Source organism: Dendrobates tinctorius, unplaced genomic scaffold (genome assembly GCF_039654945.1).
Source record: "Dendrobates tinctorius isolate UK_male_01 unplaced genomic scaffold, ASM3965494v1 ptg000074l, whole genome shotgun sequence".
NCBI classification, from domain to species: Eukaryota; Metazoa; Chordata; class Amphibia; order Anura; family Dendrobatidae; genus Dendrobates; species Dendrobates tinctorius.
This window is the reverse complement of record NW_027361742.1, coordinates 17,667,428-17,693,575: the sequence shown is the minus strand read 5'-3', so window position 1 is coordinate 17,693,575 and position 26,148 is coordinate 17,667,428. Positions and strand designations below refer to the sequence as shown.

General features: G+C 45.7%; 2 protein-coding genes across 2 annotated transcripts in view; one reads left to right on the top strand and one right to left on the bottom strand.

Moving 5' to 3' along the window:
- Positions 1-1,925: 1,925 nt before the first annotated feature.
- RNF2 (ring finger protein 2) overlaps positions 1,926-26,148 on the top strand; it is a 55,039-nt gene continuing 30,816 nt past the window's right edge. Inside the window, exons 1-4 of the mRNA XM_073582901.1 lie at positions 1,926-2,057; positions 5,179-5,270; positions 5,350-5,510; positions 23,559-23,774. Coding sequence (XP_073439002.1) covers positions 5,184-5,270; positions 5,350-5,510; positions 23,559-23,774 — 464 coding nt within the window. The 5' untranslated portion in view covers positions 1,926-2,057; positions 5,179-5,183. The remainder of the gene's footprint in view (positions 2,058-5,178; positions 5,271-5,349; positions 5,511-23,558; positions 23,775-26,148) is intronic.
- On the bottom strand, positions 18,760-21,077 carry LOC141096362 (uncharacterized). Its single transcript, XM_073582917.1, has 4 exons — positions 20,704-21,077; positions 20,471-20,627; positions 19,661-20,348; positions 18,760-18,777 (listed from the first exon to the last, which is right to left on the bottom strand). Exons 1-4 carry the CDS (start codon positions 20,939-20,941, stop codon positions 18,760-18,762), a joined length of 1,101 nt encoding a protein of 366 aa, XP_073439018.1. The 5' UTR covers positions 20,942-21,077.

Genomic DNA, 26,148 nt, shown 5'->3' with positions numbered 1-26,148 from the left:
ACCAGGATTGGGGGTGAGAGGACCATGCATATCAGGATTGGGGGAGTGAGGGGACCATACATATCAGGATTGGGGAGTGAGGGGACCATGCATATCAGGATTGGGGGTGAGAGGACCATGCATACCAAGATAGGGGGGTGAGAGGACCATGCATACCAGGATAGGGGGGTGAGAGGACCATGCATACCAGGATAGGGGGGTGAGAGGACATACCAGGAGTGAGGGGACCATGCATATCAGGATTGGGGGTGAGAGGACCATGCATACCAAGATAGGGGGGTGAGAGGACCATGCATACCAGGATAGGGGAGGTGAGGGGGACCATGCATACCAGGATAGGGGAGGTGAGGGGGACCATGCATACCAGGATAGGGGAGGTGAAGGGGACCATGCATACCAGGATAGGGGAGGTGAAGGGGACCATGCATACCAGGATAGGGGAGGTGAGGGGGACCATGCATACCAGGATAGGGGAGGTGAGGGGGACCATGCATACCAGGATAGGGGAGGTGAAGGGGACCATGCATACCAGGATAGGGGAGGTGAGGGGGACCATGCATACCAGGATAGGGGAGGTGAAGGGGACCATGCATACCAGGATAGGGGAGGTGAGGGGGACCATGCATACCAGGAAAGGGGGTGAGGGGTAGCATGCATACCAGGATTTGGGGGTGAGAGGACCATGCATACCAGGATTGGGGGGTGAGAGGACCATGCATACCAGGAAAGGGGGGTGAGGGGGAGCATGCATACCAGGATTTGGGGGTGAGAGGACCATGCATACCAGGATTGGGGGGTGAGGGGACCATGCATACCAGGATTGGGAGGTGAGGGGACCATGCATACCAGGATAGGGGGGTGAGAGGACCATGCGTACCAGGATTGGGGGGTGAGAGGAACATACATATCAGGATTGGGGAGTGAGGGGACCATACATACCAGGATTGGGGGTGAGAGGACCATGCGTACCAGGATTGGGGGTGAGAGGACCATGCATATCAGGATTGGGGAGAGAGGGGACCATACATATCAGGATTGGGGAGTGAGGGGACCATGCATATCAGGATTGGGGGTGAGAGGACCATGCATACCAAGATAGGGGGGTGAGAGGACCATGCATACCAGGATAGGGGGGTGAGAGGACCATGCATACCAGGATAGGGGGGTGAGAGGACCATGCATACCAGGATAGGGGGGTGAGAGGACCATGCATACCAGGATAGGGGGGTGCATTATTATTAAATCTTCATAAAGAAACTACATACATATTCTAGAACATCTGATGCGTTAGAATTGGGCCACCATCTAGTATAGATATATATATATATATATGTACACACACACACACGTATACTCCGCACACATCAGCGCCAGCAGATCTCTGTACCTTTGCGGACACACAATACAATGCAGATACATCTCTATACCTGTGCAGACACATGTATACAACGTGTACACTATGAAGCCTATATATATATATATATATATATATATATATGTACACACTGCAGTAATGCATGTATAATCAGCAGTGTACACTATGAAGCCTATATATATATATATATATATATGTACACACTGCAGTAATGCATGTATAATCAGCAGTGTACACTATGAAGCCTATATATATATGTACACACTGCAGTAATGCATGTATAATCAGCAGTGTACACTATGAAGCCTGTACGCATACATACACACACGTCTCCTCAGTGCACACTATGAGGCCTGCACATATTATACATACACGTATACTCCGCACACATTAGCGCCAGCACATCTCCGTCCCTGTGCGGACACACCTGTAATCACACGCTGCACTCACCTCCCTGCGACATGTCACAAGTTGCCGTCCCTGCGGTGACTGCCTGCCCCGTTGGCGCCTCTTCCGTCCTTCCCTTTCCGCCTCCTCCTCCGTCCTCCCCTCCCCACTCTGTGCAGCATCTTCCCGAGCTCCATTGCGGATGCTGCTGCTGGGCCCGCGCCATATTGTATCGGTGCTTGGCTAGCCGCTCGTCCTCCGCCTTGTGTGCAGACGTCGTCCCGCCGAGCGCAGTGTGAGTACCGGCTCCATCCTCAGGGGCCTCCATATTGGCGGAGAGGTTGTGCTGGATGTGATAGTCTCCGCTGTGTGCAGGGGATGCCATTGTCTGCGGAGCCGGGCGCTGTGCCCACCGCTGGCTGCACGGAGGGGAGCGCCATACGTCACACACTGACAGCCCCGCCGCATGCACAGCTGTCCGTGCAGTGTGTCATCTGCACACTGCTCCTACCTGCTTATCTTCCGGTACCCGCCCGGAGGATGCCACACCTGGTGCCAGTACAGCAGGACCGGCCCAGCCTGGCAGCTCATTGCCACCGTGACTGGTGGCCGGGGAGAAGCCGCTTCTATGTCCTCTCTCCTGACTGCATGCTGGGACCTGTAGTCCTCAGACCTCTGGGCAGCACTGAGCGGCTGGGGTCCCTGTTGTGCACCTGCCCTCACAGCGGGGACAATGGCCTGACCTGAGGGGGCTGTGGTGGCACCATTACACTGGGTAGCCCCACAGCCCCCTGAGTACAGAAGACCCCAGATTACAGAGGACCCCTGCAGCCCCCCGGGCCCCGAAGTACAGAGGACCCCTGCAGCCCCCTGGGCCCCGAGTACAGAGGACCCCTGAGTACAGAGGACCCATGCAGCCCCCCGGGCCCCGAAGTACAGAGGACCCCTGCAGCCCCCTGGGCCCCGAAGTACAGAGGACCCCTGCAGCCCCCCGGGCCCCGAAGTACAGAGGACCCCTGCAGCCCCCTGGGCCCCGAAGTACAGAGGACCCCTGCAGCCCCCTGGGCCCCGAAGTACAGAGGACCCCTGCAGCCCCCTGGGCCCCGAAGTACAGAGGACCCCTGCAGCCCCCCCGAGTACAGAGGACCCCCTGCAGGTTGCGCAGAAGCGACTCGCTGGTCACATGTTCAGCCTTCCGAAAATGCCAAGACGCGCTAATAAGCGAGTGTCCATCTTTCAGGGGTCTTCACTGTGGGGACACTCCAACCTTTACAGTGGGGCAGCACAAAACACCTAGGAGGCACCCGCTCGTCTTTTTGAGGGATTTTTCTTGCGAAGCCCCTAGATCAGGGGTCCCCAACCTGTAGCTCGGGAGCCACGTGGCTCGCGGTCCCATGAATTGTGGCTCGCGGGTGTCTGCCAGCTTAGTGCATTAGCTCCAGGTCTAGCAAACAGGTATGAGGAGAACATCTCAAAATAGTGATTTACGTGAGTAGCCCTGCACAGGAGAGCAGATCTGGAGGCACATATACTGGTCACAGGGGTTTAGAGAGAATTTAAGTGTGGTACGCTGGAGACAGGATGATACTACCTGTCAGAGGAGGTGTGTGAAGCTGGATGCAGCAGTGTGTTGGGAGTGCTGGATTGGAGAACACTGAATGGGGGGATCGTGGGAACCCCGGAATCTCAGTATACTGCATTGGAGTGATTTCTGTGGAAAAGATCTATCATTATACCTGTTATGGGGGCTTTGGTTGCCACTACTTTGAGGGGGACAGGAGCAGGATGTTGCTTGTGACCCTCTCAGTGCTCAATGTGGCTCTCAAGGCCAAAAAGGTTGGGGACCTCTGCCCTGGATGTTTCCCCATTGTTGTGTAGCATTAAAAAGTCAAAATGCCAGTAAGAAAAACTCTGATAAACCCTGACTGGTGATCGAAAACACTATAGAAGTGCCCAGGAAACAATCAGGGCTTCAGGGAAACCTGTCGTGTCCGGAGCCGTCTTCCTACAGACCCTCAGGGGGTCCCTTAGGCCAGGTTCACATAGCGTTAACCAGCCCTATTAACGCATAGCATTGACGGGCTGCGTTAAGGCTATAGCATAACGTGGTATGCGTTATGCTATACCGCTAGTGCTTATGATTCATCAGCGCTAGCTGTGACGGAGCCTCAGACGCTGCAGGCCGCGTCCGAGGCTCCGTTAGTGCTTAACGGCACATCGCGAACGCGTGCCGATTTATGGCATACGTCGCGATGCGTCACATATTGGTGGTGTGTGGCAGCGTTAACGGACTGCCTTACACCGCGTTATACCACAGTGTAACACAGTCCGTTAAACGGACTGCCTTGGCGCAGTGAGAACCCAGCCTTACCTGATAGAAGCGTAGGCAGGATCTTTGTACTGATGGGGGATGATATGTGTGGTCTTCAGTGCAGTCTTACAGCAAGGGGGTCCTGGGGGACATCTAGGAGTCTGTATGTTCTCCCCGTGTTTGCGTGGGTTTCCTCTGGGTTCTCCAGTTTCCTCCCACACTCCAAAGACATACTGATAGGGAATCTAAATTGTGAGCCCTAATGGGGACAGCGATGATAATGTCTGTAAAGCGCTGAGGAATTGCGCTATATAAGTAAAATAACCTACAAGCATTGTTCTGCTGGGTAGTAATGCCCATACCCTCAGCCAAACCCTTTAGGCAGCTTTTCCTCTCTACCCCTCCAGGCACATGCACACACAAATCAGGCGAGTGTACATGTGTTGTTAGTGGGCAGAGGAGAGTGAACCATTGTCAGATACGATTAGTAGCATCTGTTTCCAGTGAGAACAAAAGTTGTGAGTGTGTTTTGAGTCCTACAAGCTGAGCCTTCATCTACCGCCCCCTGGATCAGGACCCCACAATAAACAAGTAATGGTCGGCTTGTATCACTCACATTATCAGTTTTTTGCTAACATTCAACTAATGTTTTTGGGACTTTTGTGTTTTTTTTCTCCTTTGGAGCTAAGATCTTACCAGCGGGGAGTTGCTAACTGGGAAGATGTCTCCCGGCCCAGGCAGCGATTCTGCTGCTTACTATGACCCTATGCCAGCATAGCAGCTCTTCTGCTCTGTCAGTGGTCTGTCACTGCCGACGTTATGGTGATTGTCAGCCGGCTACATGCGGTTAGACAGCAGGAGACTGCTGACAATCACCATAACGTCAGCAGTGATGTCACGATGACAGAGCACCTTGGAGGACGTCACAAGAAGCAGCAGAATGGCCGCCAGGAGCCGTCCGTGACTGGGAAGAGAGAACTACCGGCCTCTAAGTGCTTAGCCCAGTGGGGGAAAAGGCAAAGTCCTGGATAATCCCTTTAACCCTACTGTACCTTGGTGAAGGTGCTGCACACTAACACTATTCTGGTGTCCTTTTTCCTTTCAGTAACCATGTCTCAGGCTGTCCAAACCAATGGGGCTCAACCACTGAGCAAAACATGGGAGCTGAGCCTTTACGAGCTGCAGAGGACTCCACAGGTAGCCGTCAGAGATGCACTAGGAGCGAGTCCTCTCGGCTCCTGTCCTGCGCTTTAATCAGTCACATATCTTTTCACAGGAAGCAATTACAGATGGCTTAGAAATTGTAGTGTCCCCGAGAAGCCTGCACAGTGAGCTGATGTGTCCCATCTGCCTGGACATGCTGAAGAACACTATGACCACCAAGGAATGTCTGCACCGCTTCTGTGCCGACTGCATCATCACCGCCCTCAGGAGTGGGTATGTAATGCCAGGATCTCACAGTTTAGTTTCTGCAATTGTTTTCATTTGTGTTACAATAATTGAGGACGATCTTTGGCCCCTTGATAAGACCAGATAGCTCCTCACTAACCTGCCGAATGTTTGTGTTTCACCTTTTTTCAGGAGCTAAAGTTTTAATTTTTATTTATTGATGTCTCGGTAAAGTTCTGTTGTATGCGGGACAGACTGTATTTTTTGAGTACATAAAAAATTACTTTATAATTTCTGTTTTTTGTTTTTCCAATGAAAATTTAGATAAACCTTTTTGTTTATACTTTCAACCATTCACCTTATACACCAAAATCACTCTTGAATGAGTTCTCCAGATTTAGTCATATGGATACACATTGTGTAGGGCATTTTGTTGCATGTATGAAAAATGAAATGTATTTTATATGAAAAATTATTCTCTTTTTTCCACAGTGCCGACTTTTTACTATTCATTACATTTTTTTAAATTATTCCATTGTTCCATTGTGTTGAAAATCTGTATTCATTTTTCTTTTTACTTTTTTCAACAAAGATCTGTGAGCAACATTTTTTTTTTTTTCTTTATCTAAATTTTATTCCACTGTAGTTACACCATCCATAGGAACCCCAAGTACAAGGGAAAATATCCCACTGGGAATACTAGTCTCTGCCTAAGCTGATCTGGGTTACTTCTGAATTACTGGCAGTCACCCAGCGATCGTGTGATCGCACGGTCCTGCTTAGGTAGTGTCAGTACTTCTGCACCACACTACATAGCGCACACTGAGGGCATGGTGATAGTGCACAGGAGCTGTGCCCACGCAATCGCCGCTGGGAGTTCGGCTTAGGTTATAGCAGAGATCCAGCTTTCGCTTCCAGGAGTGGTGCACGCACCACCGTGGGCCGTTTAATCCCTTAAATGCCACAGTGTAACACTGACTGGTATAATGCATTGCAATTAGTGATGAGCGAGTATGCTCGCTGCTCGGGTGATCTCCGAGTATTTGGATGTGCTCAGAGATTTAGTTTCTGTTGCCGCAGCTGCATGATTTACAGCTGCTTGACAGCCTGAATACATGTGGGAACTCTTTTAACAAACAGGCAATCTCCACATGTATTCAGGCTGGCTAGCAGCCGCAAATCATGCAGCTACGGCGACAGAAACTAAATCTCCGAGCACATCCAAATACTCGGAGACCACCCGAGTAATGAGTATATTCGCTCATCACTATTTGCAATGCATTCTACCAGCGATCAGAGTGATAAAAATTAATCCCATAGAAGACTAAATTAAGCAAAAAAAGTTAAAATTATTTTTTAACAAAATAATAAAAAAACTCAACAAATACTATATCCATAAATACGTGGTTTTATGTAAACACAGAAAAAAGTAAACCACTTTGGTATCACCACACTTGAAAATACCTCATGTTTTAAACTGTCCCACTAGTTAAACCCTTCAGTGAACATTGTAAAAAAAAATAAGGCAAAAAACTGTTTTTTCATCATACCACCGAACAAACAGCGGAAGAAAACGCGATCTATCAGACGAACGTAAAATAGAAATGGTATCTCTGAAAACGTCATTGTCTTCTGCAAAAAGCAAGCCGCCATACAGCTCCATCCGTGGAAAAATAAAAAAAACTATCCCTCTCAGAATATTGTGAAGTAAATGCAATTCTTTATAATTTTTATTATGAACAAGCATAAAAAATATATTTTTCATATGAATTTGGTATCGCTGTAATCGTACTGACCCGAAGAATAAAGCTGCCTTATTAATTTTACCGCACGCGGCATAAAACAAAAGAACGGAATAAATGCGATCAAAAAATGCTACCTGCCTGACAATGGTACCAATAAAAACGTCAGCTTGTCCCGCAAAAAAAAAGCCCTCACATGACTGTCAGTAGAAATATAGAAAATTATAGCTCTCAGAATATGGCGATAAACAACTTGTTTTTGAAAAAAAGCGTCTTTTAGTGTATGACAGCAGCCAGACATATAAGACCAATATAAACCTGGTATCACTGTAATCGCACCGACCCGAAGAATGAAGTCGTGTAATCACTTTTATATCGCACGTGCAATGGTGTAAAAATAAAACCAATTCTTGACCTGCTGTTGATTTTTTTTTTTTTTAGTTTTGCTTCCCAAAGATTGCAGTAAGGCTCGTTGCATATTTATCATTCACTCTGCACTGAGCGCTTCCACTATGGTTTCTGTGTAAATCTCTGAAATACGTATTTTGATTGAACCCGAGGTGGACGTTTCCCTATAATGAAGCTGATGGAGACACTGTGAGCGCAGTGTGGCCTGTGATCCAGCAATGTCCGTCGTCTGGGGCGTGCATAAAGGAGTCGGGCCACAGTTTTTTTGACTTCTGAATAGGACACTGCTAAACAGAGGCCAGACAGAGTCCAGAGTAACTCTTCTGCCTCATAGTGAATGGATCCCTCGGGGGTTTTATCTGAATCACGTCACTCAGAGATTTAGATGGAAACTCCAAAGTAAGTGCTCAGAGTAGAGCACAGGATGAATGTTATAAAAAAAAAATAAAAAATAAAGGTTCTGTAAAATGTTCCCAATAAAAGCTTCAGCTCGAGCCACAAAAAACACACGTTCCCACTTAAGTCTGTTATCGGGAATATAGGGGGCTTCCACGTTGTTGGCAAGACAAAGACTCTGGAAAAGCTAAATGGCTCCTTGGCCCCCCAAAAGAAACTCTGTGAACACTGCACTCCCAAATTCAAATGCCCCCTCCCTAATTAGTCCCACAATGTACTGTACTTACACCAAAAATAGCATCCACATCTTTGGCATTTCTATAGCAATGAGTGGTCACCTAACTTAGGGGTACTTGTCTCCAGAAGCATGAGCTGGTGACTACGATGTACTAGGCTCTACAGTGGGAGATTTGCAATTTTTTACTCTACAACATTCACTGATGGTTTCTGGAAAACAACCATTAAGTGAAACTACATCTTCTGATAAATTTCCAAAGGGTTATCATTTCAAAATGTGGTCACTTGAGGGGGGATTCTGCTCTTCTAGCACTTAGGGGCTCTGTACATGGAGTCAGCAAACTAGTCTAGGAAAATCTGCGCACCAGGAGGCAAATAGCGCTCCGTTCCTCCCGAGTCTCTCCGTATGGCTAAGCAGCACTGTACAGCCACATATGGGGTATTGCCATGTTCAATAGAAATTGTGGGACAAATTTTGGTGCCATTTTTACCCATTGGAAATGTAATATCTGGGGCGAAAACATTTTTGTCGCAAAGTTGTGATTATTTTTTAATTGGGAGTTCAGTTTGTAAAATGGGGTCACTGTTCTGGCACCTCAGGGGCTTTGCCAATGTGACTTGGCACCCTCAAACCATTCCAGGAACATCTGAACTCCAGTATGGGGCTCCTTCCTTTCTGAGCTTTGCTCTTTGCCTCAAAAGTAGTTTTTCTCCACATATAGGGTATTGGCGTACTCAGGAGAAAATGTACAACAAATCTACCATTCAGTGTTTCCTATTGGAAAGTTGGGGCTAAAGCAACATTTTAGCGGGAAAAAAATGGTAATTTTCCATTGACTCAACCCAATGGTATACAGTTCTGTGAATCATCTGAGGTTTAAAAGTGCTCACTGCACCCCTGCATGAATTCCTCAAGAGGTGTAGTTTACAAAATAGGGTCACTTGTGGGGGTTTGTGCTGTTTTGGTATGTCACAGACTCTTCAAATGTGACATTTGCAACTGCAATCTATTCCAGCCAGAATTGTGCTGCAGAGTTCAATTGGCTCTCCTTTACGTCCCAGCCTTGCCATGCGCCCAAACAGTCGTTTTCCACAACATATTGAGTGCTGCCATACTTGGGAGAAATTGCACAACAAATTATTATTTAGTTATAAAGCACCATTGATTCCATAGTGCTGTACATAAGAAGGGGTTACATACAAATTACAGATACCACTTACAGTAAATAAACTAACAATCACAGACTGATGTAGACGGGAGAGAGGACCCTGCCCTTTCGGGCTTACATTCTACTTTTTTTCTGTTAATGTTGTGAAAATGAAAAATTTGGTGCTAAAGCAGCATTTTTGTGGAAAAAAATGTATTTTTTTATTTTTACTGCTCAATGTTATACAATTCTGTGAAGCACCTGTGGGTTCAAGGTGCTCACCACACATCTAAATAAGTTCTTTGAGGGATGTGGTTTCAAAAATGAGGTCACTTGTACGGGGCTTCCACTATTTAGGCACATCAGGGGCCCTGAAATATGACATGGCGTCCGGTATCTATTCCATGCAATTTTGCGCTATAAAAGACAAATGGCGCTCCTTCCCTTCTGAACCCTGCTGTGTCCCCAAAAGTCAAATTGTTTTCCACCACATACAGTGGGAAAATAATTTTTTGATACACTGACCGTTTTCCCATTTACAAAGAATGGAGAGATCAGTAATTTTTATCGTAGGTACACTTCAACTGTGAGAGACAGAATCTTAAAACCATGCTGATCTAATTTAGACATGTGGGAAATTAAATTGAAAATTGCTAAATTTTTGCCAAATAATTGCAAAAAATATTGACCTAAATTTACCACTAACATAAAATACAATGTGCCATGGAAAAACAGTCTCACAATCAGTGGGACCTGTTGGAGCGTTCCTGAGTTATTTCTACATAGACACGGGTCAGAATTGTAAAATGTGTCCTGATCAGGAAGGTGAAAAGAGGCTCGGAGGTGAAGGGATTAACCCTATGCGGAGCATGGTGTTTATAGGGTTAATGTAAGTTATTCGTTAGGCCCTGAAAACTTTAATCATGATGCAGTTTCCCTGAATGCCATAGCTGTATAACGGAGCACACTCCAGTCAGGGCACTTCTAAACTTTGCGTCTTTGGTAACCAAAAGTTTAATTCCCACAATGAGTTTTTAACTTGGCGTCCTACAGTTCCAGCAAAGTGGATGGGATTTATGGGATCTCGTGTCCGCTGTGCTTTGTTGTTTTTGGCTACTTTCTGTTTGACGCTACGTTTGAGAACCCCCAGTGCATGGTGGGATACTCTCAAGTCATCATCAGGGGGCTGTCTGCGGTCACTGCCATAGCCTCTGCCCCCACCCTGATAGTGTCATCAGTGACGTCCATTTCCATGGCTGGACTAGTCCCTGCTCTGAGCATGTGTTATCAGCTGTGAGTTCTGACGTGTGCACAGTGACCATGTGCTAACTCACCGACTGATGAGATGTGAGGAGCCAGGAAAAGTGCGCACTGTGCGTCTGTATGTAAGGAGATAACCCAGCATTCCGAGACCATCACCAGCTCCGCAAGTCTCATTAGGGACTTTATTGGAAAAGAGATTAGATTATAACATTACATGGACAGACATTTAGCACTAAAATAAATGTTAGTTTCGGACCACCCCTTTAAGTGATTTTAACCACTTTACCACCAAGGGTGGTTTGCACGTTAAGGAGCGGGCCAATTTTTACAATTCTGACCACTATCCCTTTATGAGGTAATAACTCTGAAACGCTTCCATGGATCCCGTTGATTCGAACATTGTTTTCTCGTGACGTATTGTACTTCATGTTAGTGGTAAAATTTCTTTGATATTTGTGAAAAAAAACGGAAATTTTGTGAAAATTTTGAAAATTTCACAATTTTCCAACTTTGAAATTTTATGCCCTTAAATCACAGAGATATGTCACACAAAATACTTAATAAGTAATATTTACCACATGTTTACTTTATATCAGCACAATTTTGGAACCAAAATTTTTTTTTTTAGGAAGTTATAAGGGTTAAAAGGTAACCAGCGATTTCTTGTTTTTACAACACCATTTTTTGGGGGGACCACATCACATTTGAAGTCACTTTGAGGGGTCTATATGATAGTAAATACCCAAAAGTGACACCATTCTAAAAACTGCACCTCTCAAGGTGCTCAAAACCACATTCAAGAAGTTTATTAACCTTTCAGGTGCTTCACGAGAACAAAACCAATGTGGAAGGAAAAAATAGTAATTCAATCCCCCCTTTATCACCCACTTAGTTAGGTCAAAATAATAAAATAAAAAAATGTATTTCCATTTTTCCAATAGGGTTGGGGCTAAAGTTATGGATTACGGTTAAGGTTGGGATTAGGGTTAGGGGTGTGTTGGGGTTAGGGTTGTGGTTAGGGTTCGGATTAGGGTTTGGGGTGTGTTGAGGTTAGGGTCGGAGTTAGGATTGGGGAGGTTCCACTGTTAGGTACATCAGGGGTCTCCAAACGCGACATGGCGCCACCATTGATTCCAACTAATTCAACTGTTCAAAAAGTCAAACGGTGCTCCCTCCATCCTGAGCCCTGCCATGCGCCCGAACAGTGGCTTTCCCCCACATACGGGGTATCTGCATACTCCTGATACCCTTGAGAAAATGAAAAAAAAAAATTGGTTCCAAAGTAAACTTTTTGTGAAAAAAGTAAAATGTTCATTTTTTTTTTTTTTTTATGACTGTGATAAGGTCTATATCAGAGTGATCAAAATGAACCAATAGGAAAAATTTCCTATTGTTGCCGGGTGCTGGCCGGCAGATCTCGGCGGGTGCACTGCGCATGCGCCCGCCATTTTCTTCCCAGAAGAAGATGCCGGGGGACCATCATGGGAGGATGCAGGAGGGTCCAGGGACACCGGAGATCCTGGAGGGGAATCGGGGGACCACATTTCTCTCTCCTCTGATGTGCGATCACATCAGAGGAGAGAGAAATTAAATGGGAAATTTGACTTTTTTTTTTGTGGTTGCTGTTATTCTGTTAATAACGTTGTTTGCAACACTGGGGTCGGTAAAAACTGACCCGAATCATGTTCTCTGGGGTCTCGGCTACCCCACCTCTACCGCCGGGGCCCACATCAAAGCGGGGGATGCTGCCATCGGACATACTATACCATCCGATGGCAGTAAGGGGTTAGTTAATGGGGCAAAAAGGGGTTGATTTGAACTTCTATCTATTTTTTTCCATATTTTTAAAACACTTTTTTTTTCAATTTTAACTATTTGTTAGACCCTTGGGGACTTGAAGATGTGATCTTCTGATCGCTTGGACTATACATATAAAATGGCGAAAATCATGGGCTAATATGAATTATTTATTTATATAGCACCATTGATTCCATAGTGCTGTACATGAGAAGGGGTTACATACAAATTACAGATATCACTTAAATTAAACAAACTAACAATCACAGACTGATATATAGGGGAGAGAGGACCCTGCCCTTTCGTGCTTACATGCTACAGGACGGTGGGGAAGGAGACAGTAGGTTGGTGGGTTGCAGCAGTCCGGTGTTGGTTGAGGTGATATCTCCGGTAGTGTTGAGGAGGTAGCGGGGTCATTGCAGGCTGTAGGCTTTCTTGAAGAGGTGGGTTTTCAGGTTCCGTCTGAAGGATTCAAATGTGGTTGATAGTCGGACATGTTGGGGCAAAGAATTCCAGAGGATAGGGGCTATTCGGGAGAAGTCTTGGAGGCGGTTGGGTGAGGAGCGAATAAGTGTAGAGGAGAGAAGGAGGTATTGGGAGGACCGGAGATTACGTGAGGGAAGGTATCGGGAGATTAGCTCAGAGACATATGGGGGAGGCAGGTTATAGATGGCCTTGTAGGTATTAGTAATTTGAACTGGATACGCTGAGGAAATGGGAGCAAGTGAAGAGATTTGCAGAGGGGAGAAGCGGAGGAGTAGCGAGGAGAAAGATGAATTAGTCGGGCAGCAGAGTTAAGGATGGACTGGAGAGGTGCGAGGGTGTTAGCAGGGAGACCACATAAAAGGATGTTGCAGTAGTCGAGGCAGGAGATGATGAAGGCATGCACAAGCATTTTAGTAGATTGAGGGTTGAGGAAAGGACGGATTCTGGAAATATTTTTGAGCTGGAGGCGACAGGAGGTAGAAAGAGCTTGGATGTGCGGTTTGAAGGACAGGGGAAAGTCAAAGGTTACTCCGAGGCAGCGGACTTCCGTTACTGGGGAAAGAATGATGTAATTAATTGTTATAGGTAGGTCGGGTAAGGAAGATCTGTGAGATGGAGGAAAGATGATGAGTTCAGATTTGTCCACATTGAGCTTGAGGAAGCGAGAGGAGAAGATGGAGGATATGGCTGATAGACACTCTGGGATTTTGGACAGCAGAGAGGTGACGTCTGTGCCAGAGAGGTAGATCTGAGTGTCGTCAGCATAAAGGTGGTACTGGAATCCGTGAGACTTTGAGTTGCCCCAGACCTAGTGTATAGATTGAGAAGACTAGGGGTCCTAAAACAGAGCCTTGGGGGACTCCAACAGAGAGAGGGTGGGATAAGGAGGTAGTGTGGGAGTGGGAGACGCTGAATGTGCGGTTGGAAAGGTATGAGGAGATCCAGGATAGGGCGAGGTATTTGATGCCAAAGGAGGAGAGGATCTGTAGTAGGAGGCAGTGGTCCACTGTGTCGAATGCAGAGGACAAGTCTAGAAGCAGGAGTATAGAGTACTGTCCGTTCGCTTTGGCTGCAAGTAGGTCATTAGTAATTTTGGTCAGGGCTGTCTCAGTGGAGTGATGGGGGTGGAAACCAGATTGTAGATTGTCAAAGAGCAAGTTAGATGATAGGTGGGAGGAAAGATCAGCGTGGACTTGCTGCTCCAGAAGTTTTGAAGCGAATGGGAGCAGCGATATTGGGCAGCCTCCCTTCTTAGGCTGGTGCGGCGGTGGTGCTCCTCTGTGGGGTGATGACAGTGGTGGTGCTCTGTTGGGCAGCGGGGCTCCTCCAGCATTTCGTGAAAGCCCGGAGGCCCCCACAGATACAGCATGCGCCGCCCCCGGCGGCCATTTTCCTGGAGGCCACCGCATCACAGCACTGGATCTGCGGGGACCTCTGGGCTTTTACGAAATGCCGGCGGAGCCCTGACGCCCTACAGAGGAGCACCACTACCGCCATACCTGGCGCAAAATGCCGGCGGAGCCCCGCTGCACCACAGAGCAGCGCCAGCCTAGGATGAGATTTCCCGGAGGTCACCGCACCAGCCTGGACCACCGACCAAACCCTGTGACCACTCCTCCACCTGTGCTGCCGATCCCCCCCCGGTAAGCTGAATTCGTAAGACGGACCCCCACTTGACACATTGCATTTTTTCCCTATTTTCCTTCTGAAAATTTGGGGTGCGTCTTATGATCCGGTGTGTCTTATATTCCTAAAAGTACGGAATTTCCTACACCTTTGTAAATGTGTATCTATAGAGTGGTGTAAATGCAGTGCTATACTCTTTGTTTATCATCTTCTCCAGTTTCCAGCACCGCTCCGGTCCTCTTCTTTGTCACCTAACTTCTATTCCAACTCAGTGACTCACAGTGGGGTTTGTGTGAGCTAGAAGTGACTATTACAATGTATGGAGCCTTGTTCTTACTTTCCATAGGCTTACATTGTAAAAAGACTTCTGTCTTACACACAGACCCCAGTGTTATCACTTGACTCGGAAGTGGACCGCAGAGGTGGAGGACACCAGAGAAGCTGGCGATCGGTGAGTATATTACCGTACTTGCACTACACTACATATACATTTACAGAGGTGTAGGCAATGTAAAGTGTTGTGGGAGTGATTCTTTAGAATGAGCATTTTGTGACACCAGCAGTAGATTGATATTGCTGGTGCCATAGCGTATTCTGTCTCTGCCCACCCAGCCTGACTGACAGCGGCAGCTCATACTGAGCAGTGTGGGATCTCAGCAGCAGGCGGGATACCGAAGCGCTGTTAATCAAGCTAACTAAGTGGACTCCCAATGTCTCCTAAGAAGTTGTCTGAAATAGCCGCCATCACATAATTCAAGCTGCAATGCATTCTTAGTATGCATTGGAATGAGTAGTCTGAAGAAACCCTGCTTGAGACACAGGTCTTTGCATGATTTTAAAACAATGTCCTGTCAGCATCATGAATGAGCATAACTGATCTGCTCATTCAGCCTGAACACGGAGCAGGACAGACGTAGGACACCCGTTCTGGTCAGTCAGCCTGGCAGTTTTACAATAGGGCATAGAGGCTGACTGAGCAGAATGAGTTGACAACTGAGCATGGAGCTGAAGTGATGCAGGGGAAAGAGTCCATTCTGCTTAGTCCTTCTGCTTAAGCCCTGCTGTGTACAGCTGTTAACCCGTTGGGCTGAGTGAGAAAATCTGTTTTGCTTGTTCATGATGCTGCTCCTCAGCATGACTGGAACTTGCTTTAGGCTTTGTGCCCACGATGCGATTTTTAAGCGTTTTTGCCACGATTTTCGGCGCGAAAACGTTGCGAAAACATTTAAAAATCGTGTACAGAACGCCCCCCATGCATTCCTATGGCATTCCGCACATGCTGTGCTAATGCTGCGCTTTTTTCCGCGGCGGAATCGCATCGCGGAAAAAATTGCAGCGTGATCATTCTTTTGTGCGGAATCACAAAGAATTGCCGCGATTCCGCACCCATAGGAATGCATGAGAATCGCTTACTTCCCGCATGTGGCTATGCCCACCATGCGGGAAGTTAAGCGTCTCGTGCGGTTGGTACCCACGGTGTGGAGGAGAGGAGACTGTCCTCCAGGCCCTGGGTACCATACCCCTGTAAAAAAAAGAATAAAAAAATAAAATTTACCTTCCGACGTCCCGCGCTGCCATCCCGGGCCACAGCGTTCACAGTAATGCCTTTAGTCAAGGTCCTGTGATGACGTAGTCTCGCGTGACTCTAGCGGTCTCGCGAGATCGCTATAGTAACGCGAGACCAACGTAATCACGGGTCTCGCAAGGCATCGCTGGGAACGCTGAGGCCCGGGATGGCAGCGCGGGACGTCGGAAGGTAAATATACCCCGATTTTTTTTATTTTTTTTTATCATTTTTTTACATTCTATCTAGTAAAAAGCTGCTCACAGTTGATAAACACTATGTTTGACGAGTGTGACAAACCTGTCAATCAGTTTCCAAGCGATGCTTCAAATCGCTTGGAAAGTGCTTGAGAAAATCGCGGTGAAATCGCGCGGAAAAAAACGCGCGATTTCTGGGAAGGAGTCCGGTTTTCACTGTGCGTTTTAAAACGCTACGTGGGCACATAGCCTTAAGGGTGTATTCACACTAAGAATTTTTTTGCTGAGTATTTGGGGTAGAAACTTCAAAAAACAGAAATAATTCAAAACCACAAGTGATTGGGACTTGGAGAATTTCTGCTATCAGAGTAAGCACACCCTTAGGCTACTTGCACACTAGCGTTATCAGTCACAGTGCTCGGCGGCCGCTAAGCTCCGCCCCGGCCACGCCCCTCCGGTCAGCTCCTCCTATGGGCGCATGGCCCTGCATGCAATCAGCGTACCCTATATTTAGCGTTGTGCGCCGAGCGCACAAAAATGCAACATGGCGTGTTTGGCGCACATCGGCGCAACGCAAAAAGGGCACATGCGCCGGCAAAACCATACCAGCGCACGACCAGCCTACCCAACGCTAAATATAGGGTACGCTGATTGCATGCAGCGTCATGCGCCCATAGAAAGAGCTGACCGGAGGGAGCGCGGCCGGGGGCGGAGCCTAGCGGTGGCCGAGCGCTGCGACTGATAACGCTAGTGTGCAAGTAGCCTTAGGCTACTTTCACACATCAGTTTTTGTGCATCAGGCGCGATGCGGCGCCGTGCCGCATTGCCGGATCCGGCATAACATGTGAAAAAACTGATGCACCGGTTCCGGTTTTTTACCGGATCCGGTCAACGGATTATGCCGGATCCGGCAAAAAACCGTAACCGGTGCATCAGTTTTTATCAGTTTTTCCATCCGTTTTTTTGCCGGATCCGGTTTTTAAAAAAACGCCCAAAAGCCACCATTGGCTACTGGCATTTACAGAAAATCCTATATATACCTTGGTATACACCCTGTTGACAGGTTGTTGTTTTGGAGCAAGATGGAAGCCATTATTGGGAACATCGCTCAGGCTTACATTGATTTCACTTTTGAGGCCAATTCTTTGGCAGCAATTGTCATGGCGAAGGAGCGACAAAGGCAGCGTATCATGCGTCTGCGCCGACGTCGTTTCTGGATTCACCCTATAACTGCACAGAGGCTGACACTGGGAGTGTTTGCAACGTTATATCTGTCGTTGCGAGGAAATCCAGAGAAGTTTTTTCAGTATACGAGGATGAAAGTGGAAACTTTTGATTTTTTGCTGGACAGGGTTGGAGAACTGATCCGGAGACGTGACACCTACTGCCGCTTCTCCATCTCACCACCGGAGCGTTTGATGGTCACTCTCCGGTAAGCAATTGTTATTCTTTGTCCTTCAAAGCAGACTTCAGTATACTGGAAATGTGTCTCCTCCTGTTGTTGCAGTTATTTTGCATTAATTATTTTTTTTAACTTTTCCCACAGATTCCTTGCAACAGGCGAATCGCTTTCGTCGCTACAGTACCAGTATAGGATTGGGATTTCAACATTATCAGGTATCATCAAGTATACATGCCGCGCATTGTGGGATAGTCTACATGAAGAGTTTATCCCACAGCCCACAACAGAGAGGTGGCTCGAAATATCTGACCAATTTTACAGCATCTGTCAGTTTCCGAATTGCCTGGGTGCAGTTGATGGCAAGCACATCAGGATCACTAAACCAGCAGGATCGGGATCTGAGTTTTTTAATTATAAAAAATATTTCTCAATAGTCCTGATGGCGATTGCAGACGCCAAGTACAAATTCATTGCGGTGGATATTGGGGCCTATGGACGCTCCAATGACTCACAAGTTTTTAAAATTTCAGCAATGGGACGTAATTTGTACGGAAACACATTCCAATTCCCACCTCCAAGACCGCTTCCTCAAACTTCTGGGCCACCACTGCCATTTGTCTGCGTAGGTGATGAAGCGTTTCAGCTGTCAGAACACCTGCTGAAGCCGTACGCAAGCAGAGACTTGACACCAACAAAAAGAGTGTTCAACTATCGCCTGACACGAGCACGGCGGATGGTGGAGTGTTCGTTTGGAATTCTTACCGCTAAATGGAGAGTACTGTTGACCGCAATTAACTTGAAAACAGAAAATGTGGATGAGGTGGTAAAAGCATGTGTTGTGCTACACAATTTGGTTATTAGTAAGGAACAGATTGCCATCGAAGACAATGATGTTGAAACCACATTGCATGATTATCGCAGTGTTAATGTGCGAAGTACTCTAGCAGTGTCCAGAATGAGGGACACATTTGCCGAGTACTTTATGTCACCTGAAGGTAGAGTTGAATGGCAGGATGACATGGTTTGAGATGTTAAAACCAATTTTTAACCTTGTTGTACCAAACCATTTCTGTGGTTTAAGTTACTGTACCCTTCAATTTTGGTAAAGTATTAGTACCTTTGTATCAGTATTCTATATTGTTTTACTACCTATTTTTTGTACGAAAATATTCCCATTTTTTAAATTCCTGACAAAGCTCTTTTAAAATTGAACAAAAATTATCATTTAGTTAAAAACTTTCTACTAAATCATGTAGTGTGGTGTGTAGAAAATAATATAGGGGCTATAAAGCGGTATCCAAGGACCTTCCACAGTACTGCCCACCAGCAGGCCTCCCCCCACCGCCACACACGTACGTAATTACTCATACATGTTCTTGTACACACACTCCCATACATTCACATACTCACACACACCTACTCTCGCACAATCACTCACACACACACACTCATTGAGTTTTATACATCGACATGTTATATTAACAGTAAAACAAACAAAAACATTTGACAGACTGAAAAATTTTTTTTATTTTTATCAGCTTTAGCTGGAATTTTTTCTTTTATATTTTTGTAATAAAACTTTTTTATTGGTAACAACAAAACACATTAAAGATTGGTGTAATGTGTAGCGGAAATAGTATTGGAGGGGCTCTCAGTTTGGACCACTTCAACAGGGGTGTTGTGGGAGGATGTAGTTTGTGAGGGGTCAGATAGCAAAGGACAAGGTATAGGAATGGAGAAAGAAGGTGAAGGGGTGGATAAAGCTGATGAAGGGGTGGAGAAAACAATAGACGGGGGGGAAACTAAACTGTGGGTGAAGGACGCTTGAATTTGGGATGTGGAAGGAGACTGGATGTATTGGGAAGGGAGTGTAGGTTGGGAAGGGAGTGTAGGTTGGGAAGGGAGTGTAGGTTGGGAAGGGAGTGTAGGCACGGATGCAGTTGGGAACTTGTACAGGGAAGCAGACTGGAAAGGGGCAGGAGGTTGGTACTGGGTAAAATGGTATGGTACAGGAGGGGTAGGAAGGACCGGGCCTGGAGCAACTACTGGGCCTGTTGGAGGGGCTGCTGATGTCACCTGTGCTAAGGCCACCTGGCAGGCTTGCATTACATGTAGCTGCTGTTCAGGAGTTAGGTTGTCCAGCCGCTCAATCACAGCTTTGAAAAAAGAATGATGCGGCGCTTTATTTGCATCTAGATGCATCCTTTCAACACGCGTGCCTAAATCAAGCACCTCTCTAGTAACAAGATTGAACCCAGCAGACATTTGCTGGGTCATGACTTTCATAGTGTTTTGAAAGGATGCATGTAGATTCATAAACTCTGCAGCCAACTGCTTTTCCTGACCCCGCTGACGCAGCCGCCCAGAACTCAAAGGTGTTCTATAGAGGGCAGCTGTGTCAGAGGGGTGAGGTAAAGGAAAGCCTACCTCGTCAACAGCAGCTTCATGTAATGAAGCCTGCACAGATGCTCCAGCAGAGGTGGATGGGGCTGAGGGATCACACACAAGGGAAGGCAGGGAGGGTGCAGAGGGGTTGGGTATGTTGTGGTCCATGGTGGCGGCCTCCTGGGGGATCGCTCCAGAAGGGTTCAATGCAGGCTCCCGCGTGCTGCTGAAGGTGCTGTTGAAAAAAGTAGAAAAAAATAGACATTAATATCATGATATTCATTAGCCCTGGCTGCCAAAAAAAAGATTACACATTTGACCATTTTTTATTTAATCACTTCTGGTAGGAATGTTTACCTTCTTGTCACCATAGTTGATTTCAGGAATGACAGGGCCTCAGAATACTTATAGCGGCTCCTGCGTCCTCTTGATCCGCTGGGAGCCTGCATCTCTTTGTTGAACTCCTTCTTGAAGCGATCCCGCATTGACCGCCACCGCAACTGAACTCTTTCCCCTGAAAATTGAAAACACAAAATGATTAGGATCAAGCACAATACATCCGGAAACATTACTGAAATGTGAATACTTACGCTGTTCTTTCTGTGCCCGAGAATGGAGTTCCTCCCAGTTAGATAGCACAGCCTGGCACACTTCCTCCCAGAGTCGTCTAGTAACACAAGCATCTGCATGGAAGCGGTCCGCCATATTCCAGAGCGGCTCACGATCTCTCACCATATCAATCAAGAGGTCCACATCAATAGCCACATCCTCACTGTCGGAATCGTGAGCACGCTGTGAAGCCTGTTTAAAGACAAAAAAGGTAAACATAACAATCACAGCATTATGTACAAACCTTATAAAAGTCCTAAAAAAAAAAAAACCTTACTCTATGGCGACCGCCCCGGCGTGGTTGCCGACGACTCTGGGAGGCACTTTGAGGAACTCTCGGACGAGCCACAGATTCAGAAGCCTATAATGGAAAAAAAAAAAGAAGAAAAGGAAAATTAAATGCTGTTATGTTGATCTTGTTTTTAGGTCCAGTGATGTGTAAGAACATGTTTTAGTGCAATTAATGCAAAGATACTTACATGCAGGGAGCCCACTCCAGGCATTTCTCCGCTACGCCCGTCTCCTTCTGAGAGACCCTCTGGTTCAGCTTCCTATTAAACAAGAATGCATATATAGGGTTATGTGTACCAAGAATGTTCTGGCAATAATAAAAAAAAAAAAATACCTCATTTCGCTGGCGATGTGAGGGAGGGCTCCCAGAAGAAGACATGTCTGGCTTAAATTCTGTAATGAAAACAATTGTTACCTACAACACTAACCATATTCAAAGCTTTCAGGCCTGTATACTTACAATATGGGTTGCAAATTAGGATTTTGCAGTAGTGTCCTGGGCAAGTTCCTGCATGAAAAAAGCACGATGTAGTTTAGATTTGTGCTGTGTGCAACATTTATTTTTACAATCAAACAAAACAACAAAAATAGTAAAAAATAAGATTTTTTGAATTCCACTCTCACCATGCTATAAAATGCAGCTTGGGCAACAAACCATCGCAAAATTACTATGTATATACTCGTGTATAAGCCGCACCGGCCCAAAAATTGGGAACACATAAGCCCAGTGTGTAACCCATACACTATGGCCCCATATGCTGTTCCATAGAATATGCCCCCATATGCCAAAAAAAAAAAAAAAAACCTATTGTGGGTCCATCGCCCCTGTCTGCCACTTCTTGCGTCAGTGACTGTTCATCCAGCAGAGGGGGACACGCACTTCTCACATCAACGCACCCACTGAGGATGCAGCAGAGACCGCAGTGAGCAGCAATGGACCCAGGAAAGGTGGATATCACTATGCTTGCAACGCACAGATTCAGGAATGGTAACGTTACCACTGAAGACAGGAAGGGAGACAGTGGAGAAGCAAGCAAGGCTACAGATATGACAGCAGGATGATCTGTGACACCCCTGCTCCCCCTCTGACCCACAGGGAGATGACCCGTGTATAAGCCAAGAGGGGGACTTTTAGCACCAAAAATGTTCCTAACATCTTGGCATATACACGAGTATATACAGTACCTCCCCCTACAGTATTTACACATAAATTCACACACCCACCCACGCAAACTACTTCACACTGTCCTTCATAATTAGAATCCCCCCCACACTGATGACCACACCTGAAACTTTTTAAAAACAATAGTACAATGTATGAACAACATACATGTGTGTGTGTGTATATATACATATACATGCTGGGCAGGCAGCAGCAGGTACAGCATGGGACTCCAGCGTGGTGGCTAGCAGTGACAGCAGTGATGGGGGTTCTGCGGCAGAGGGTTCAAGTGGCGGTTGTGGGGGTCATGGTGGTGACAAGTTTATCTGGGAAGGCGGCAAGACAGTCGCTGGCTGTGACGGGGATGGGTGCGCAGGTATCGGCAGTCACACAGACAAAACGAAAACCTATGCTTGCAAGAAAATTTTTATACTCACACTCAAACTCCTGCTCGCTGGAGGTCCAATAGTGGATGGCTGTCAAAAATCCAGTTGGTTGCTGGATGTCTGTCTGGCTGGTGTATATGTGGCAGAATCCAGTGGCTGTGTGTGTCTCCAGTAGCTCTTTCTCCTCTGTATTAAGGGTGATTAATGCCCTCTCTCTACCTTTCCTATAGGGTGGGTGGAGATTGGCAGGTGTTTTTCCCCAAATTTGATACTTTTTGGAGCATGCTCAGTGCAAAAACCGGATCCGGCGCCGGAATCAGGCAAAAACCGGATGCCGCCGGATCCGGCGAACATAGACTACCATTATAAAAAAAACCCGTATGTCGCCGGATCCGGCGTCTCCCGGTTTTTTACCGCAGACAAAAAACGTTACATGTAACGTTTTTTCCAGACGCCGGACCGGCTGTTTTTGCCGGATCCAGCAAAAACCGGATACGCCGCATAGGCATCCGGCGCAATGCGGCAATAATGAAACTCTATGGGGAAAAAAACGGATCCGGTGGCAACAGGCGCCGGATCCGGTTTTTACACTTTTCGCCGCATCGCGCCTGATGCACAAAAACTGATGTGTGAAAGTAGCCTTAGGTTGTCAAAAAATTTGTCTTGGGTGGGTACTGTTCCTTCAGGCAATCCATCCTAATGCATACCTAAGGCGGGTTGCAGCCTGAAATACTGTATGTGACGGCATTTTGGACAACTTGTCCGTGAATCCCCTTAAGCTGAAACTTTAAAAAAAAAAAAAAAAAAAAGGGATTCTATTCATTCTTTCATTTATTTTAAAGATCAGCCCCAGACTCTTCAGGTCTAAGAGATCTATTTAATATTCTATGTAGTTTTTGTTTTCAAACCTAATGATATATCCCATTTACCGTAAGTGTTATTTACATGGTTTACTAGTTCATTTATTTTTCACACTGCCATAATATTTTTCAAACAGAAATAAGGAATGTCCGACATGTCGTAAAAAGCTGGTATCCAAAAGATCACTACGACCAGACCCAAACTTTGATGCCTTGATAAGTAAAATCTATCCAAGTCGAGATGAATATGAAGCTCATCAGGAAAGAGTTCTGGCCAGGATCAGCAAACATAACAATCAGCAAGCGCTCAGCCATAGTATTGAGGAGGGCCTAAAAATCCAAGCCATGAACAGGTAATGTGATTGATGCTGTATGCGGTAATGTGCAGTATCTTTCTTTTTTCCTTTCTTCCTTTCTTTCTTCCTTCCTTCCTTCCTTCCAAATCTAATGTGACTGTAAGCACAATTTTAGCATTACTGTTCTCAGTATTCCTGTGCATGGTGGACACTACACCTTGTATAACACTACAACATTAGATTGTCAGTTGTCGTAACCCCGGTACCTGATGGAAATAAATGGTCCTCCAGGCTCTCTGTACAGTATGTGCAAACATGGAGCTATTTTTTCCTGTATCAATCCACAACAAAGTGGGTATAAAAAAGAGCTAACACAGTTGTATTTTCAAAAAATGCTGGGAAGAGAAGATGGCGCCAAAATAGGGTTTTATCCCCTTAAAATCGGGGTATAAGCGTTAGTGTGCTAACATGATTAGACTTCTTTTGCGCTTGTAGTATGTTACAGCTGCTGCAGATTCACGGGTTACGACATAAACTGAAAGACTTTTATCCAGACGAATTGTTTAGTGGAAATCCTCTGCGCTGCTGAACGATGGAAGAGACATCAATCCATGTATGATTTATTAATTGTGGCTTTATTCTATGCGTTTCGAAGTTACAAGAACTTCCTCAGGAAAAAAGGACCTCATGTAATAATAATCTTTATTTTTATATAGCGCTAACATATTCTGCAGCGCTTTACAGTTTGCACACATTATCATCACTGTCCCCGATGGGGCTCACAATCTAAATTCCCTATCAGTATGTCTTTAGAATGTGGGAGGAAACCCACGCAAACACGGGGAGAACATACAAACTCCTTGCAGATGTTGTCCTTGGTGGAATTCGAACCCAGGACTCCAGCGCTGCAAGGCTGAAGTGCTAACCACTGAGCCACCGTGCTGTCCATATACATACACCATGTACATAGTAGATACAACGGTGGATTCTTGTAGGTGCACCTTCTGAATCTAGGCGCCAAAAGGATACGACCTGACAATTCAGGTTGTGTCAAAGTTCAATGTAAGCGTATCTGGACTTTTTGTGTCATATATGCAAGAATAGCTGGCAAGGTAGAGAAGCGGGACATTGAACATGTTTTTTAACAAATGTAACAAGGATTCTAGACCAGAGCAAAACTCCTATGTATTTTTAATAACATTTTTTTCTCTTTTTTTATTTTTGTCATTTTAATTCTTTGTGGACCATTTCTAGAAAAAGTATGTATTTTATTGTATGTGAATTTTTATTAATCTTGCATATATAGTAGGACACAAATAGTCCAAATACACTTACTTTGAACTTTGACACAACCTGAATTTTCAGGTGGAATCCTTTTGGCACCTAGATTCAAAAAGCTCACCTATAAGAATCCACTGTTATGTACATGAGGTCCTTCTTTTTCCTGAGGAAGAAGTTCTTGTAACTTCGAAACGCGTAGAATAAAGCCACAATTTATTAATAAACCATACATGGATTGACGTCTCTTCCCATCGTTCAGCAGCGCAGAGGATTTCCACTAAACTATTCTTTTGGCTAAAAGTTGTATTTTCAGAGAAAATGTTAAATATGTTTTCCTGGATGAAATGTCTTATGATGACCTATCAGATCGGGGTCAGGCACCCCACTAGTCAGCTATATTTGCTCCAGCAATATACAGAGCTGAGTTCCACTCCTTGCATTGCTTACATCTATCTACTGCCAGAGCAAAACCCCAGTTGATTGGCGGGGTTGCTGGATGCCGGATCCCCCCCTATTCTGATTGATGTACACTCCTATACTGCAGAAAGGTATACAATAATTTAGTCCCAGACAACCCCTTTAACCCCTTCACACTGCAGCCCTTTTTCATTTTTGGATTTCTGTTTTTCGCTCTGTTATTTGTCCATCAATATGGCCATGTGAGGGCTTGTTTTTTTTTTGCGGCACGAGTTGTACTTTTGACGGACACCATTGGTTTTGCCATATAGTGTACTCGAAAATTGGAAAAAATTGCAAGTGCAGCGAAATTGCAAAAAAAGTGCAATTCCACAACTGTTTATTGGAATTTTTTTTTTACCATATTCACCAAATGCTAAAACTGACTTGCTATTATGATTCTCCAGGTCGTTAAGAGTTCATAGACTCCAAACATATGTTGGTTGCTTTTTTTTTTTTTTTAAATTAGTTTATTAACCGTAACACAACATATACACACTAGGATATAGCCAAAGCAATATACATACACTTGTCCAAACAACTATAAAGGTACAGCAATCTTGCATAGTAAATCCTTAATACAACTTTTGGATTCATAAGTCCATGTAATGTTGTAGGGATAATAAACCAAATCGACAAGTGAGCAGAACATTTTGTCTTTATGACCATTTGGCGATATATATCTCAAAATGAT